Source organism: Phocoena phocoena, chromosome 19 (assembly GCF_963924675.1).
Source record: "Phocoena phocoena chromosome 19, mPhoPho1.1, whole genome shotgun sequence".
Lineage (NCBI taxonomy): Eukaryota > Metazoa > Chordata > Mammalia > Artiodactyla > Phocoenidae > Phocoena > Phocoena phocoena.
Genome location: NC_089237.1, coordinates 15,991,913 through 16,011,586, shown reverse-complemented (window position 1 = coordinate 16,011,586; position 19,674 = coordinate 15,991,913). Strand labels below are relative to the sequence as shown.

The 19,674-nt window shown below is 34.6% G+C and overlaps 1 protein-coding gene across 1 annotated transcript in view; it reads right to left on the bottom strand.

Moving 5' to 3' along the window:
• Window positions 1-19,674, bottom strand: part of CDC27 (cell division cycle 27) — a 58,751-nt gene that overhangs the window by 4,260 nt on the left and 34,817 nt on the right. The window contains exons 10-17 of the mRNA XM_065896526.1: window positions 14,253-14,352; window positions 12,818-13,025; window positions 12,433-12,605; window positions 9,413-9,565; window positions 8,305-8,513; window positions 6,337-6,454; window positions 3,882-4,010; window positions 679-753 (exon numbers count right to left, since the gene is read on the bottom strand). Coding sequence (XP_065752598.1) covers window positions 679-753; window positions 3,882-4,010; window positions 6,337-6,454; window positions 8,305-8,513; window positions 9,413-9,565; window positions 12,433-12,605; window positions 12,818-13,025; window positions 14,253-14,352 — 1,165 coding nt within the window. The remainder of the gene's footprint in view (window positions 1-678; window positions 754-3,881; window positions 4,011-6,336; window positions 6,455-8,304; window positions 8,514-9,412; window positions 9,566-12,432; window positions 12,606-12,817; window positions 13,026-14,252; window positions 14,353-19,674) is intronic.

Below are 19,674 nucleotides of genomic sequence, written 5' to 3'. Positions count from 1 at the left end.
AAGAATTCATACCAACTTTTGAGTTCCTTCTAATATATTCAGATATTATTTTCAGAATTCCTTGCCTATATCTCTCAGGTAGTGAGCTTCCAATAAATCTCACTCTGTCTGGAACAATGATAATGGAAAGAAATGGACTATAAGTTGCTTGATTAGCATTCATTTACACTGATTTTAAACGGAGTTACATCAACTCTCAGCACCTGTCCACTGTCCTCAGCTACCTTAACCAACTGGCATCTGGGGGCCCAGTGTGTAAAATCCTGACTAGTCTGGCCTTGGAAATTTTGCAAGCCATTTTTTCAAACTAAACAACACAGCGGCGTTACTTTTCTTCTTTTGGGGGATGTTTGAGTATTTTATTGATAACTGGAAGCTAAGGGCTTTCCTTGAGGTAGCCTCAGTTAGGAACTCATTACTGGCCATTGGCTGCAAGTGCTAATACACTTCCAAAACTATAGAAGGATTAGGGTTATAGGGTGTATGTTCTTGCTTCTTCAGTAGGGTGTCATCTTCTTAAGTGTTAAAACTAAATCCATTCTTTATTTCCAGAGCAATTAGTTCAGAGCTCTAGTTGAATTTGCTCAACAGATATTGCACAATAAAATATTATATTTACTCTTCAAAAATTAATATGTTATGAAAGTCACAGTTTAGAACCAGGGCCCCAATCTTTACCTTTCCTATTAAGAAGTAAACGAGGGACTCTTTGGGAACAATTTGTTTCAATTCTTCAAGTTCTTGTAAAGCAGACTGAAAAAAGCAAAGAAAAACACAGTAGCAAAATAGTACAGTTTTGACTAAGCAAGTGTTTTTATTTAATTTCCCAAATCATCTTAACTAAAGCTTACTAGATCTTAATCAATGTACTTCCTTGTTGCATTAATTCTTGTTGTGAAAATAAAATGCAAGGAAAATACTTATGACAACAGGAACTAAGAAGTGGCAGGAATTCACCAAAATTTACTGAAAACACACACAATTCTTTGTGAAATATGGAGGTGACAACCCTTGCTTTTGTCACCATTTTGTTTAAAATAACTAAACTCCATCACACTGTATATGAAAGTGTTTTAAAAACTAAGTTGCAGAACAACTCTGAAGTTCTGTTAATTTACCTTCTCCCTGACACCAGCACTAAGCTTTGAATACCAACCTGCCATTTTAACTAATGATGAAGAGCCTAAAATTTAACCCTCTGAATTGAGTTAAAATTATCTAGCAATTTTCTGACCACTGCTAAAGGGTTCAGGAGATTGAAAAGACAGATAGGAAAATTGCATTTGTATTTAAAAGAAAGATATGATGATTAAAAATAAAAACTGGGGCTTCCCTGGTGGCGAAGTGGTTGGGAGTCTGCCTGCCAATGCGGGGGACATGGGTTCGAGCCCTGATCTGGGAAGATCCCACATGCCACGGAGCAACTAAGCCTGTGTGCCACAACTGCTGAGCCTGCGCTCTAGAGCCCGTGAGCCACAGCTGCTGAGCCCACGTGCTGCAACTACTGAAGCCCATGTGCCTGGAGCCCATGCTCCGCAATGAGAAGCCCACACACCACAACAAAGAGTGGCCCCCGCTCGCCGCAAAGCCCGAGCGCAGCAGCAAAGACCCAACGCAGCCAAAAATGAAAAACAAAAAAACCCAAAAAACTGGCTCCCCAAATGAGATACTGTCAATTTTTCACCTAGTAAGTGGACAAAAATAAAAAGTTTGATGTTACATGAAGTTACCATGAGTGAGGGAAATCAGGTATTCTCATCACTGAGGGCAGAATTGTAAATTGATGCAACCTCTCTGTGAGGACAACTTAGCATTATCTATTAAGTTAACAACTGCAGGTAAACATTGATTCAGCAATCCCACTGTTAGGAATCTAGCCTAGTTATGTTAACTAACATAATATATTTCTAATCAGAACAATAAAAGATCAGTGAGAAGAGTGACACTGTTCAACATTTTTGCAAATCTCTGGTTAACAGAAGACAGCTGGACTCTCTTATCTGCTTCTGCATTCAATCTGTTATGATATCACATCAAGTAATTTGTGAAACATTCCACTTTACACTGGGGAGAAAATGAAAGTGAAAAAGGCAAATAACATCTAAATATTATTATGAAAATAGTTTTGACCTTGTGGACTTCTTGAAAGGGTTTTTGGGACCAGCCCCACCAGAAGTTCCCAGACCATACTTTGAGAGTCACTGCTTTAAAGAAATTTTAATCAAGATAACATACCCCAAAACTTCTATACTTCTACACCACACACAGTTCACACAGTTTAGAAGTGATGTGTGTTTTTTCCTATGACTATATGTTACAACTGTTATCAAAATTTCATGTATCTATCATGCCTCCCCCCGATAATCCATTTGCAAATAGAAAAATAGTGAGAAATAGTGAGAAATATTGAGAAATAGTGTCTAACACAGCACCAGAGTTCTCATTTTTGCTCTAAAAGACTTTAAGACTTACACAACTAGATATCAACACAACACATTAAATAGGGTGGTGTCTAGCAATGTTTTTGCCACAGAGACTGAGGTGGCCCTCTAACACAATTTGATTTTCATTTTGGAGGCAAGACATTTCAGAAGCAATCAGTAACTGTTCCTTATGCCCTTTTTCTACCTGTATCTAATCCATGCATCAAAGTAGCCAAGCCCCAAGCTGGTCCTCAAAAATGACTATAACCATTACAGCCTGGACAGTGGATCAGATTAGAACATGAGCTTCTTGAAGCAAGTATAAGGCTGATTTACATGGCATTCCTGGTAGGTGTGGTGGCATTAAGATGGCTTTAAGAACAATAAATTGAATAAAATCCTTCAACAGAAAAACCTGACCGCATATCTAGAGAAGTACAGTGAAGCAAAAAAATGAAAACAAATGCTGAATTACAATTATAGTGCTTCAAAGAGCAAGTTAAAAGTGTTTATTAGATTTAAAAGAAGTTTTAAAAGGACAGAACAGTAGGATTAGACATCCACTTCATAAAGAAAACCAGAGCGAGACTATAAGAATTACTGAATAAATGACAAAGAATAAATTATACATTTAATCACTTTATATATCTTTCTTAGTCTTGTAAAAAGTTAAGGGCTTACCACCGAGTTTGTATTTTTCGATTTCAGCAAATTTCAATGTGTACTGGAATAACAGATTTCTAGGGAAAGAGTCCACTAAAATGGATTATTTAGCCCAAGTTTTTCCGTGCACTTAAATTTCGGGTATTTTTTTGGTAAGTTTTTAACTGTTTTTAGTAGAAAGAGCCTGAATTTATTTAAAAAGTAACCTGAATTTAAAATCAAAACTTTGGATTCATAGTTTATGATTACCTAGTCTCCCTGTTATAAGATCTCATAACTCACTATGTATACTTTTCCTTTATGTATTATTCTTGTGATTATTTGATTAATGTCTGTTCTCCCTCTAGAAGGGTACTAGATGGTAAGCTATTCAAAGGCAGGAAATATGGTTGCTTCACTTGCCACTATATTCCTAGTGCCTGACATATAACAGATACTCAAATAAATACTTATTGAAAAATGCACACATTCATTTGTCATCTGTTCGCATATTTTGGTCCTAACAGGATGGTTTATGTTTTACATTTAAGATAACTGCCTTTCCACGTAGGAAATCTTTTCAAGGGATAACCATATATTCCTAAATATCCATACACCCATCCTTCCCATGAGTACTTCTCATGAAGAAATAAAATCACACAGGCACAAAAAAGAAATTAATAGCTTTTAAAAATGGGGAAAATAGACTATTTAAGATAAAAATTCAAGTATAAATAACTTTTAGTTTATTAAAAAAGGGGCAAAACTTAAGCAGTACAACGTTGGAGACGATTAAGATACATGTATATATCTTACCTTATATTTTTCATTTGCAAATAAAACTGAGGCTCTGTGAAATTTGCATAGAGGGTTCTTAGGATCAATAACAATGGCTTTGTTTAGGGTATCCAAAGCCTTTTCAGATTTTTTCAGTGCGTGCTGAACCTGTAAGAAATAAAGATCCTACTTTTCCTTTTGATATTTATGAGGAAAGGTGAAAACCAAATAGTGTGACTCAAAACCAACATAGCTCCCAATTCACCATTACCCTACATAATGATAATCAAGATTCTATCTTTAGAGTAGATAGTTGGTTACCTTTAAGCCTAAAAGATAAGAAAAACCTTTGTCTTCCTTCTCAAGAAAATCTGTACTATTTAGCTAGGTAATACTCACATTTTAACAGATTTATTATGGTCCTCTAAATATTAGACTTTTCGAAACTTTCCAAGAACCCCTAGAGGATTTGGCTCTAAAACTTACCAACCCTGTTTCACTCGGAACAATTACACTTTTACATATTTTAGGAATTTGTTTTAAAAATGGTCCTTCTGCTTTACATATTTGAAAACCATTAATCTGTAATTCTGGGTAGTAAATAATTTATTTTAAATAACTTAAAAAAACCCAACCAAGTCTCACTATTTATTCCTGTGTACTCATATTCTGCTCTGTTCCTCCTTAGATGAATTATATGTTAAAAATGAAGTGGAAAAGACTCACAGACATAGAAAACAAACTTATGATTACCAAAGGGAAAGGGGTGGGGGAGGGATAAATTAGGAGTTTGGGACTAACAGATACAGACTACTATATACAAAATACATAAACAGCAAGGACCTACTGTATAGCACAGGGAACTATATTCAATATCTCATAATAACCTATAATGGGAAAGAATCTGAAAAAGAATATATATATATATATATATATATATATATATATATATAAAAAAAACTGAATCATCTTGCTGAAAACCTGAAACTAACACAACATTGTAAATCAACTATACTTCAAGAAAAAACAAAAACAGGGAAACTATAGCAAAGATAAGTGACCTTTGTAGGTCTCAGAACCCACAGATCACACAGTGCTGGACTATGGGCTTTAGAAACTGGCCAGTGGGGGGTGTTCAACCATCACACTTTGTCTGTTTTATATTGTATAATTATGAAACCATGACCCAGTCTCTTACCTGGAATTTGAGTGTGATTGGAAAGTGGGATTAAAACTGAAATTATGTTCCTTGAAAATCTCAATTAAAATAAATAAATAAGTTAATAAAATAAAATAAAGTGGAGTGAATGGATGTGATTGTGGAACTTTAACCAACAAGAATGCGAGAGTAGGTACCGCCAACATCTGGTGCTAAATTCATCTATGCAATGATCTTTGCAGAAGGTTATTACTACATGTGGCCAAATATTTTGCCCACAGAACTGAAATCCTAAATACTAGTTTCCTAACAGAGAAGCATACTCTTTTATCTAAAAACTTCAAAGAAACCACTCAAAATTATAAAACAATCTGTTCCACAATAACTTTAGAAGCAAGCCTACTATAAAATATGTTCAACTTCACTAAAAGGTATCAAGAGATAATCAAGTTTGGTTTATCTTAAGTGATGGGAAAAAAAATCTTTAATTTGACATACTTTATATTTTTTGCACAGTATCTAACTATAAAAGAAGTTACCATGTCAATTTTTAAGAAAATTATTATAAAGAACTAGAATTCTTCCTCCAAAATGAACAGTGAAATTCCAAACTAATATAATTTTCCTCATATTGTACACTTGCTCACACAAAAGCCAAACTTGCTGAGAGAAAGAAAAAGGGGCAGGGGAAGGAAAGAGGGAGAGGAGAAGGGGGTGAGAGGGCAAGAAAAAGAACTTAAGGTACCATGCTTGCAGAGAAACTAGTAAATGAGATTTTAAAAAGCAAACATACCTTTTCTCCTATCTTATCAAAGTACAACTTATTATCAGATACATTAAAAAAATATATAAAATTGGCAATCCACACTGCCTTATAATAATTTTAATTAGTCCTGACATATCTATATCACTCAGAGGCTAAAATACAGGAAATAATTTGCCTTAAATTATTAATTACTTAATTTAGGAGCTAAATATTAATATGGAAAACTGCTTTCAAAAATATGAAGTATCTCATATGAGTGTTATAATAACACTCAAAAATATGAAGTATCTCATATGAATGTTATAATAACCCTATGAGGTATGCAAGGTGGTATTACTTGTCATTCATAAAATAGAACCTCAGAGAAATTAACTTGCCCAAGGAATGAGGGTACTCCAGTGATTTCTCTTTATGCCAAGCAAAAAGGCAATATTTTTGGCTGTAAAAGAATCTAGGATATTGTTTCAAGAATAACAATAACAAAAAGCCCTAATTTTCATTATAGCAATTAAGTCAATAACAAACATTTCAAAAGGGATTAACTGAACAATACTTAGAAAGCTACTTACTACTCCAATGTGGCAAAGCAAAACTGAACTTTGAGGGTTGATGTCAAGTGCTTTCTGGAAATGCATTTCTGCAAGGCTGAATTTTTCTTGCTTGTAATAAATCATTCCTAAACCATACCTGAGAGTTTAAAATAAAGTACAATTTTAGGGATATGAACTGCTAATTTAGTTCAACTAATAAAAGGATATGTATGGAATGTGGCATTTTAATAAACCAGTAGAAAAATACTGATGGTCTTAGGATAGGCAAAAACGATCAGTCATGATAAAAAATTGTCCAAGAATTCTAGCCAAGTCACTTTCACAGGTAAAAACAATAAATCCAATCCAGTCAATCAATCAATCAATCAATCAAATAAAACTATAACAATGAGGGAAAAAAGAAACCACATCCTTAGACCCACCACTACAACCTAGATTTAGTAACTAATTTTTACTGAGTGGTTATCATGTGTGTGTGCCAAGAATTTTGTTAAATTCTTTGTGTGATTTACCTCATTTAATCCTAGAAGGAACCAAGGAGATAGGTACTGTTACCAATCACATTTTTAAATAAAGAAACTGAGGCTTAGAGAAGTTAAATAACTTGCCCAAAGTTATACAGCTAATAAGGATTCTAATCAGTTCCTTCCTTTATGATTCTAGACCCTAAACTCCTAACAATGCTAATTCCATGTTATTTGTCCAAATGCATATATATTTTATACTATAATTAGAATATGCATAGTGTCATGTTCTGCTTCCATCCCGTCTCCCCACTCACTGTGCCAAAAATATGCTCCTATAGATTTCAAAATTTACAGACTTCAAAATTAAATTTTTTAAAGGCTTCAAATAGACTTCAAAATTATACATTTTAAAGACTATGTAACAGTATAGTAACTTCACATACAGGTATTTTTCCTGAATTTCAAAACATCAAATGAACACATTGTGACAGATTTACATTAAGGATCCCTCTTGGCTAAACTAGCTAATGATGATGGGGAATAAACACCAAATAATTAAGAAAAAAAGCACAACAGTATATCTGCTTTATTTGTGTGGTTTTGTTTATTATTATAATTGTGTTAGAGGTGAAGAAAAGGTATGAAAAGTTCTGTGCTAATAATGGTGAAAGTGGAGATAACTGAAGATTGGAGTTGGAAAAACACATTTGCTTAATGTTTAGTTAAATACTTATATAGTTACCTAAATAACTCAATATTGAAATTCTTCCCAGTAAAACCTTGCTAGTCTAACTATTCCTCCTTTTCTCTAATTGAAACAATTATTTGTATAGCATAATATTTGATATGGTAAAGTTTTTTTAAGAATGCAACTATTGCAATATAGCAGAACAGACAGTACATATTTAAAAAACAACAGAAGTCCTATTAAGAACTGAGCTCTGAAAATATCACAGAGAACTTTATGTGAATGTTGGCAAGCCTGACTGTTTAATAGGTCGGCAGAAGCTAGCACTTATCAGGCCATCTTTCAGGCAATGTAACTACTTAGAAATGAGATATCCATTAAAAAACACATATACACAAATGAAAAAATATATTTCAATAATCTAGTGCTTCAGATTTAGTGACAAATAGAAAATTGCTATAATGATTAACCCAAAAGATTAACCTTCCACAGTCCCAACCACTTTCTATGTTAATCACCATTTTAGTGTTCTAAGAAAAAGTAGCAAATCAAAGTAACAAAACCACCTATTTGCAAAAATTTGGTAGGAGAAAAGGTTGAAACTGTTGAATATAAGGATCTGGAATTCTATTGGCATTAGTTAAGAGTTTGTTAAAGGTATAAATTCCACATAAAAAACCATTTTGGTTAGAAGTTATCAACTCTTAGGTACCATTCTTAAGTATTAGTTAGTAATCAAATTCATGACAACAAAGAGATATCTAACAAGAAAAATTACTAAGTATCAGCCCCATCAATAAGACACTGCCTTTGCACTTTGTTAGCACTTACCATGCATTATAATGTCTAGGATTGACTCTGATAGCATTTCGAAAACAAGCTAATGCTTTGTCTAATTCTTCAGTTAACACAAACTCATGCCCTAATAGAGTATAGGCATAAGCATAATTTGGATCAACCTGGATAGCTCTCTGGAAGAATTTAATCGCAATATCATGTTCCCGTTGCAAACTGAAACAGTTCCCTGCAGCACACCAGGCCTTAAAAAAATGGAAACAAGAACCAAATGCACAATTAAAATTTTGTTTTATTTTTTTCTAACAAAAGCAATCTATGACTAAAATCAAGACTCAGATCTTATTTAGAACAGAAAGACAACAATTGAAAGAGTTTTAATATAGTCGATCCTCATTCATGGATTCCATATTGGCAAATTTGTCTACTTTCTAAAATTTATTTGTAAAACCAAAATCAATACTTGCAGTGCTTTAGTGATCACTGGTGGATCCAAGTGTTATATGTGTGTGTGTATTTCCCCTAGGAGCAATGGTTCAGTATTTGCCAATTCAGTGTTCATGGAGACTACAGAAGCTTAAATATGTTACAGAAGTACCACTAAATATTCTTGAGGTGCACAGAAATAAAATCCTTATAGGACTGAAACATGTAAACTGCGCCTATGTCTTAAAATGACAGTTAAAATTATTATTTTAATTTAAAATGAACACTTTAAAAAAATCTCTATTTCTGTTTAATGAACTCTACTCTTGGTGACAACAACAATTATAACAAAACCAAATCTTGATTAAACCTGAATGAAAAACCTGCTTTATGATTTTTCTATTTGTGGATCCGCAGCATATACTCTAGGATTTCCCCTTCTTCTCTGAGTCCCTGCCTATACAGAAGAATACGAAAATAAGTGTGGGTGATACTAAATGAATGATTCGGGTCATTTCCGTTTGGTAAAGATGATCAAAAGATAGCTACAGGGAATTCCCTGGTGGTTCAGTGGTTAGGATTCTGCACTCTCACTGCCTAGGGCCTGGGTTCACTCCCTGGTCAGGGAACTAAAATCCCACAAGCTGCGCTGGTGAGGAAAAAAAAAAAAAAATTAAAAAAAGATAGCCACATAAGCAAAGTGTTTCAGTTAATTTACCTCTGGTGAATTTTTATCCATATCTGTTAAGTCTTTCGAAAGAACTGAAAGAGCAACATCCTTTTGAAGATGCCAAAGTGTTGTAGAGTAGATCTCCATGCCTTCGACTCTGTAATTCTCAATTCTTCTAACCTCTGAGAATATTCTTTCAGCCTGAAATATAAAAACTAGTAAGGGGAAAACAAGTTGATACAATTTACATATACAGAGGGAGAGTGCTGGGCACTGTTCTCATAGGACCTAAACGCTGCCTTGTTTTACACTGCTTATGTGAACTAGTATTGATACTAACACATGGCCAAATTGAGCAACCTTCCATGGTAAGTCAAATATTGATGTAATCATATTCACACTTAACCTAGTTTTTATAAACAAGTTATGGCAGGAACATGAATTCTGAAAAGAAAATTTGTTTCCACCAAAAAGACAGAAGAGAGATCTATACAAAGTTAATAATTTAAAAAGAAGTCAATTATTTTATTCTAAAAAAACACTATTCCATGTTTTAATTATGGCTTTATAGAATAATTCTCAGGAAAGGTGAGAGAAGAATGACCTGTGTAATACAAAACCTATTTTTGTACTGATTATTAAGAGGTTGAGCTGAAAACTTCAGGGGAAAAACAGGCTTGGCTGGCCACCAACCCTATGGCATGTGGAGCACTGAATATTTTCATCAATGTCTTACCTGCTAGGAACTATAGTCCCTGCCTAGTATAATTCCCTTTTCTTCTGCAGCACTCTCTTGACTTTAGGGTCCCTTCTCAGCTACCAGGTCAAAGTTTTTCCTCACCACACTCAAAGCTTCCAGAACTGTGCTTCTCTCCCCTGAAGTTTGAGGCTTTGGGTTATGTAGCTCCCCAGTTTATCAATTCAGTAAGTTAAAAATTCTGAAAGTCAAGTTTAGTTTAGAATAAGGAATATCTGGTCTACTCTTAATGAAATGAAGATGACAAAATATGGAAACAGAACTTATAAAACTAGAAAAATAGGAACAATTCTTACATATGGCCATATACTATCTAAATTTAGCTTAGATTTGTGACTTCCCTGAATCCCTTAAAAGTTATACAGATAAGTTTTTCAAATGGGCATTTTTCAAACATGCATTGGTTAAGAGAAGACAGACCTAACTACCTGCTAAATACAGGTTTTGGAAACCTTCTGGTTTAAAATTTTTCAGAATCTATTGCTTCCTCTGAAAAGTGACTGTGCCATAGACAAAAAGGAAAATGAAAAAAAAACTTACTAAATTAAGTTAAAACAAAGGCTTTCTTTAGTTAAATATCTGGGTCTACATCTGCTCTATAATTAGGGGTAACAATAAAATTCATGTAAAGTACCTGTGAAACAATAAATAAGAAATAATCCACACAAAGCTTTTACCTGTGTACCAATTAAAAAAACCACAATCCAGCAATGAAAAAGTCTTTCTGTCTACAACTCTTTTTTCTTTAGTACTCAAAATTACAAGATAAATTACAATTTATTACAAGATGGATTACAAAAATTATAAGATAAATTACAATTGTAATTTACAATAAATTACAATTCTGCATTTATTCTCTACCTGGAAGTACACTTCACCCCTAGAGCTTTGCATGGCTCATTCAGGGAGAAGTAACCTTTTTCTGAGCATGTTTTTAAAAAAATAGCACCATACTTCACTGTCTCCCAATCTCCTTACCATGCTTCATTTTTCTTTCATATGACTTATTGCTATGTCATATGCTTATTGCTATTATTATTGCTATTTCTTTCATATGCTTATTGCCTGTCCTTACATATTTATTGGCTTACAATATGTCTCTTACTAGAAAGTAAGCTCTCTGAAGGCAAGCAATTATCTGTCTAGCTATATTACAGTACAGAATAAGGTCTAGGATACAACATGCACTCAAATATATGCTGAAAGTAATCAGGGCAAATAAGTGACCTTATTATCAACTTTAAATAATTTATGTTAGAGAAATTTTACTAATATATAGGTTTCTTAAAGTTTTTTTAAACGTTTTTCTAATTTTAAGTTTAGGGGCAGGGGGATAAAGTGCTTTGAAAGAAGAAATGGGGAATAAATTAGAATTTTCTTTGGCTTTAGGCTAATCATCCTCTCCTTTCCTGATTTAAACAGATAACTTAAGCAACAAATATAATTAAAATTAAAATGATAAAAGCCTTGTAATATGGACATTATGTTCTCCATTACATACAACTTTCTTCATAGTATTAAATTTATAAAACATACTAAATGCCAAAAAGTCATCCCAGTAAGAACTCTATATATATAGTAGAAAGAATTGATTATAAATATCTATTACATGGTAAATACATATTTTCAGATCCAACTAAGTAGAGTACAAATGTTTCACATAAGAATGTATCGATGGGGACCTCCCTGGTGGTCCAGGGTTAAAGAACCCACCTTTCAAGCAGGGGACGCGGGTCCCATCTCTGGTCGGGAACTAAGATCCCACATGCTGTGGGGCAACTAAGCCCGCGTGCCACAACTATTGAGCTCACGCCTCAAGGAGAGAGCCCGCATGCCACAAACTACAGAGCCCGTGTGCCACAACTAGAGAGAGAATACCTTCCTGCCACAACTAGAGAGAAGCCCGAGCGGCACAACTAGAGAGAAACCCAAGCAGACCATGTGCCGTAACAAAAAGATCCTGCATGCCTCAACAAAGATCCTGTGTGCCCCAACTAAGACCCGACACAAGCCAAAAAAAAAAAAGGAAAAATAAATTAAAAAAAAAAAGAATGTATGGATGACTTGGGTTCTCTACAAATCTACCTCAAGTAATCCCAAAGAATTTAAACTACCCCTTAACACAAGAAAGAATTGTGCTCATATATATATATATATATATATATATATATATATATATATAGTGACAAAATAAATATAGACATTACATAATAAATACTGACCCTTTATATCTAGGCTTCTCAAGCATAAGCATTTTAATTAAATTTAAATTATCTCTAGAAAGGCATATATAACTGTTTTTCATACTTACTTGCATGTACTCTGAAAGTTCAAAATAGGCCCTTCCAATCTGGCACAGGACCCAACCAGTATTGTAGTGGTGAGAAGGTAGGTGGCTCAAGATATTTATAGCTTCTTTGCAGTTGTATGAGCACAAAGCTAAATAACCTTTCCCCATTTCACGAAGAAGGCTCATCAAACCTTCTAGGAGAAAACAATGTAGTAAACAAAGGAGAAAAACACAGTAAAGCAGTCTGGTTTTCTAGAAAGGCTAATTACAAAATAATTCATTAAAAATTCCAACATCTATCCAGAAAAAAATGGAAAGCACTTTAATGAACATAAATAAATTTACTTAAAATAAGTGAATAAAATAAAATAAAATACAAAGAAGACATTAAGCATTTAAAACAGACCTGCTGCTGCTTTCTGTAGATTAAATGCCTGGATCTGAGGTGTGATTGTGGAGATTTTCCCTTCTGAAATGATTGCAGAGTCTAATTTAGTTATTTCTAGGCTATCATTTATGTTAGGTTGAGTTATTCCTCCTTTATTAGTTTTACTCTTTGTTTTTCTGTTTGGGATTTTAGGCGGAAACTTCATTTTTAATTTTTTGCTATTCTCCTGTAACAAGAAGGAAAATCCCACACTTATTATACTCATTTATTTTAGACATACCCCCAACCCTTTTCTCAAGTATTAGATATAAAATAAACAGTTTTGATTGATCTGTATTTTTCTCAGAAAACAAGTCATCAAAGTCATTTAATTTGGAATGCAACAATTCTGAAAATAAATCATAGTAACTAACTAGTGTTTAAGGTACATTAGCTTTAAGCATTTCTCTTTATTGAAAGTATATCACTTTTGGGACTTCCCTGGTGGTCCCATGGTTAAGAATCCACCTTCCAATGCAGGAGACGTGGGTTCGATCCCTGGCTGGGGAACTAAGATCCCACATGCCGTGGGGCAACTAGGCCCATGCACCACAACTAGAGAGAAGCCCGCGTGCCGCAACGAAGAGCCCACGTGCCGCAACTACGACCCAATGCAGCCAAATAAATAAATAAACAAACATTTTTTAAAAACCATCACTTTCATTTATTATTTAAAAATAAGAAAGTAAGTAGATACAACAACTATCTAATTGTCTCAGAGCATTGTAATCTATAAGGTACAAAATTGCTGATCTATATATGTCAAAGTTAAAGACTGTCCATAATATTTGTCAATAGATGAAGAAAATTTACCAAAGGTATAAGTTCCTCCAATTGTGCAAAAAAACGTGCAAAGAAAACACAGAAAATTTCCATTTACTCTTCCCACAACTTTTAGCAATGGTAACATTTGACATAACCGTAGTACACCATCAAATCCAGGAAATCGGAATTGGTACAACACTAGCAACCAAAACTATAGATCTTATTTGGATTTCATCAGTTTTCACATGCACCTTTTAAAAAATTTTGGTGTGTATACTTCAGTATAATTTTGTCACATGTATGGATCTGTGTAATCAACTACCACAATAAAGATATAAGACTGCTCTACCACTACACAAAGAAATTCCCTTGTGCTATGCTGTAAAAGTCACATCCTCCCCTCAGTTCTAACTCCTAATAACCACTGACCTGCTCTCCATCACTATAATTTTGTAATTTCTACAATGTTATATTTATTAAAGGACCAAGAAAATTTACAAATGTTACAGATGGTCCTCCAAATTAAAAAACATTAAAAAATTTTTAAATAGTCTCCTAATTTATTCATCAGACATTGAGTCATCGATGAACAGAAATTTTAGAGGAGGAAGCATTAAGTAAATGTGATATACAGAAATCTTTAAATTACCTTGGTTGTAGAGCTGTCACTAGTAAAAAGTCGTGAACTTCTTCGAGGCAGTGCATTTGGGGGAGATGTGATAGTGGGGCTCAATACCTGAGGTGTTGTACTAAAAAATTATAAAAGTAGACATTAAAAAAAAAACTCAGTTTATGACCATTAACTATTGTTTCAATTCAAGTATATTAAAAAATAAGCATTCAACATGTTTGCATTCTAAAATTGATGACATCAGTCCTTTTCTCATCCCCCTATGAAAACTCTTATTTAAAAAATGATTCTTGTTACGATAAAATGATAAAAATTATAGCACAGATCTTCACTCTATCTGAAATTGCTAATTTGAACTTAAAAGAATCCACATAAAAATTATGGGTCAATAAATAGTAAAGGCATCTAAAAACCAATTATCTCTAGCCCTCATTTGCAACTATAGCAAGTTAGAGAAAAAGAAAAAGAAAGCTGGACATGGACAGTCTAAATGTGGGGTATTTGCCAACAAATAAATACCACTAGAACAATTGATACCTGGGAAGTTATTACCCTGTAAATTCAAACAGCCACACCAAGGGATTATTCTGTTTAGAGCAAAAGGAATCTAATAATCACTTGGATAGATTTTTTTTTTTTTACTTTAAAGGCAAATCTTAAGATATAAGAATTCTATTCTTGATACACACAGTATACATAAAATAGATAAACAAGGATTTACTGTATAGCACAGGGAACTATATTCAGTATCTTATAATAACCTACAATGGAAAAGAATCTGAAAAAGAATATATGTGTATGTATATATATATATATATATGTATGTATGTAAAACAAATAATTTTGCTGTACACCTGAAACTAATACAATTTTGTAAATAAACTATAGTTCAATTAAAAAAAAGAATTCCATTGTTAGAAAGCAAGCAGATTTAAACCTCAAATTATCTAATTGACATTAAGTCTATGGACTAAACTATTTACAGTTTATACAGCTTATGGGAAATCCTACTAATTACCTGAGTCTGGGTCAAAGAAGCTTCTGAAAATAAAAGAGAAGCTGACCAGTGAATAAAAGAATGCACAGGCTTTCAAAGATACAATCTCAATGTAGAGATTTCAGCAAGTGAGGTCATTTGGGTTGACCAATTTACTTTTTAATGATAATTTTTTTATTAATACTATTTTTTTTAGCACAGTTTAAGGTTCACAGCAAAACTGAGGGGAAGGTGCAGAGAATTTCTATATACTCCCTGCTCCCACACATGCACGGCCTCCCCCGTTATCAGCATCCCCCACCAAAGTGGAACAATGTTACAGTTGATGAATCTACAGTGACTGTCACATTGTCACTCACTGATAATCATCCAAAGCCCATAGTTTACCTTAGAGGCCACTCTTGGTTTTGTATATTCTATGGGTTTGGAAAAATGTATTATGACATGCATCCATCATTATGTTATCATACAGAATGTTTTCACTGCCCTAAAAATCCTCTGTACTCTGCCTACTCATCCCTCCTCCTTCCTTGGCAACTACTTACCTTTTTACTGTTCCCATAGTTTTGCCTTTTCCAGAAACCTATTCATTTTTAAAAGTACCATTATCCTTTACTTGGCAGGAACAACTATGTGCCATTTATACTATACATGTAAGCTATATTTTGTCAATAAGATTACGTAACTATAGAAAAGACTTTTGCCTGAGAAGTAGGAGGGAATAACCTCATAGTACGGAGCAGTTTATAGGGAGGACAAGCCTGAGAAAGATGCTGAGCTTGCTTTAAACAGGCAGAAGGCTACATGAGGGTAACATACATCTTGTGGGGGTAGAAGTAAAAATAATAAGAGAGTTCTGGGGCTAGGAGGTTAAAGAAGACATCCCTGTATTATAATTTTCATTAGGGTTCTGTTAGCTCCAAAGGGCCATCTGACAAAATAAAAAACTCAAAGTCTGACAGGCACCAGAAAAGTGAAACAGGATACTGCATCTGTTTAACTAGGAGTTTGACACTGAAAGGCATGTGCTCCAGAATCAGACTGTTGAAGTTTAAAATCAGGTTCTACCACTTACTACTTAATTTGACTATGTGCCAATTATATGAAATACCATTTTAAAAAGTTTTTGTAAATAGCATCATCTTATGGCTTTGCAATAAAATATGAAATATCCTAGTAATTATAGGAAAATGCCTTGGAAAGATTATAGAAATGAGTTTTAGAGGTTAACATGTGGAGAAAACGATGACACACAAACTTTCTTGGGTGATTTAGCTAAGAGTACTAAATAAAAGAACAGACTTCTACCAATTATGATAGAGTAATATGGAATTATTTATTCCAGATTTATTCTCCCATCGTAATCAACTATAATACTGAACAAAATATATGAAACAATGTTTTTCAGACACTGGACAGCAGGTAGCACATGCCTGAGGAAAGTTCTGAGGATGCAGGGCAGGGAAGGGGAACACAACTAGAGCTCAGTGGACTCCGTGTGTTGAGAAGAAAATGTTGAGAATTCAGGGAAGCCAAGGCAGTTAGAATCTGCAAGATTGCAGCACCAGAAAGGAGAGCGCTACAAAGAGGGGAGCTCCAAAGATCTGTAAGAGGTTTCCTTAGAGTCTTCAGTTGAAAACTGACCAGTGCAGGTGTTTGAGTGTTGTATGATAATTTGCCTAGTCTTGTCCCAAGTTGCTGATAGGGAGCTTTTAAATCTTCAGAATTTCCCAAGTGATAGCTTTGTTACTCATTGTGGGTGTCTGGGACCATGCCTAAGTTTATGCTAATGAAGTGACTCATGGTGGGGTCCTAGATAGTTTCAGGATGGGAGGCTGGCCATATTGGAAAGATTAACCATGTAACTAGAGGACTGGGCTTTGAGCTAGGTGATATTAGCCTGACCTCCTCCAGGAAGGGGAAGGTGGCTGGAGACTAAGTTCATTCAAGGGATCAATGACACAATACATCATGCCTATGTAATAAAACCCATTTAAAACTCTGAACATCAAATCTTGGTTGAGTTTCCTGGTTGATGAACACACAGATATGCCGAGAGGGTGACATCTTGATTCCACATGGAGACACGGAGGCTCTTGTATTCAGTACTCTCCCAGATCTTAACTTACGGGTCTCATCTGTCTGGTCCTGCTCTGCATCTTTTATAATAAAACTGTAATTTTAAGTATAGCACTCTCCTAGATTCTGTAAGTTGTTCTAGCAAATTATCAAACCTGAGGGGCTAGCATGAATCCTCAAATTTGTAGCCAGTTGGCTAGAAGTGTGAGTGGCCTGGGGAACCCCTGAGCTTGTAACTGGCAAGTCAGTAAGACTTGATGACAGTCTTGTTGGGACTGTGACCATAGCCTGCAAAATCTATGCTAAGTCTGGGTAGTTAGCATCAGAATTGCTTTACAGTATTGCAGTGAGGAAACTACCAGAATGTGGTGAAAGAACTACTGAAAAGGAGCAGGCAGAACAATTCTTGGAGCTCACCTTGGTCTGGGAATGGCTCATATTTTCAATAGCCAGAGTGAAAAAACCTCATACTAAACAGACCATTGAGTACAGTATTCAAAGTGGGGCAAAATTAATCCAGACTAAAGGCTGCTCTTGTCCCACCGAACAAATTAAAAAGCAAAACCTGAAAGGATCAAGCTGTTAACAAGTAATTTAAGTGCATCCCACATATGGTCACCTTATCTTTGATAAAGGAGGCAAGAATATACAATGGAGAAAAGACAGCCTCTTCAATAAGTGGTGCTGGGAAAACTGGACAGCTACATGTAAAAGAATGAAATTAGAACACTCCCTAACACCACACACAAAAATAAACTCAAAATGGATTAAAGACCTAAATGTAAGGCCAAACACTATAAAACTCTTAGAGGAAAACATAGGCAGAACACTCACAACATAAATCACACCAAGATCCTTTTTGACCCATCTCCTAGAGAAATGGAAATAAAAACAAAAATAAACATATGGGACCTAATGAAACTTAAAAGCACAGCAAAGGAAACCATAAACAAGACGAAAAGACAGCCCTCAGAATGGGAGAAAATATTTGCAAACGAAGCAACTGACCAATTAATCTCCAAAATATACAAGCAGCTCATGCAGCTCAATATCGAAAAAACAAACAACCCAATCCAAAAATGGGCAGAAGACCTAAATAGACATTTCTCCAAATAAGACATACAGATTGCCAACAAACACATGAAAAGATGCTCAACATCACTATTCGTTAGAGAAATGCAAATCAAAACTATAGGAGGTATCACCCCACACCAGTCAGAATGGCCATTATCAAAATATCTAGAAACAATAAATGTTGGAGAGGGTGTGGAGAAAAGGGAACCCTCTTGCACTGTTGGTGGGAATGTAAATTGATACAGCCACTATGGAGAACAGTATGGAGGTTCCTTAAAAAACTAAAAATAGAACTACCATATGACACAGCAATCCCACTACTGAGCATATACCCTGAGAAAACCATAATTCAAAAAAAGTCATGTACCACAATGTTCATTGCAGCACTATTTACAAGAGTCAGGACATGGAAGCAACCTAAGTGTCCAATGACAGATGAATGGATAAAGAAGATGTGGCACATATATACAATGGAATATTACTCAGCCACAAAAAGAAACAAAATTGAGTTATTTGTAGTGAGGTGGATGGACCTAGAATCTGTCGTACAGAGTAAAGTAAGTCAGAAAGAGAAAAACAAATACCGTATGCTAACACATATATATGGAATCTAAAAAAAAAAATGGTTCTGAAGAACCTAGGGGCAGGACAGGAATAAAGACGCAGATGTAGAGAATGGACTTGAGGACACGGGGAGGGGGAAGGGTAAGCTGGGACAAAGTGAGAGAGTGGCATTGACATATATACACTACCAAAAGTAAAACAGATAGCTAGTGAGAAGCAGCTGCATAGCACAAGAAGATAAGCTCGGTGCTTTGTGACCACCTAGAGGGGTGGGATAGGGAGTGTGGGAGGGAGACACAAGAGGGAGGGGATATGGGGTTATGTGTATACGTATAGCTGATTCATTTTGTTATACAGCGGCGACTAACACAACAATGTAAAGCAATTATACTCCAATAAAGATATTAAAAAAAAATTTAAGTGCATCCCAGAACAAAACTTGAAAAATACTTAAAAGGATACAAAAAGTCCAGCACTCAACCATGTAAAATTTCCAATAACCGGCATACAAAAAAACCCTGGCATGGAAAGAAGCAGAAAAATATAACCTATACTGAAGAGAAAGACCAATCAATAAAAAACAGACACAGTAAGACTTAGTAGTTAAGATCATTAGAAGAGCTACTATAAAATGTAGTTCCATATGTTAAAAAAGGTAGAAGAAAGCATGGACATGTTAAGGAGAGAACCAAATCAAACTTCTAGAGATGAAAAACAGAATGCCTG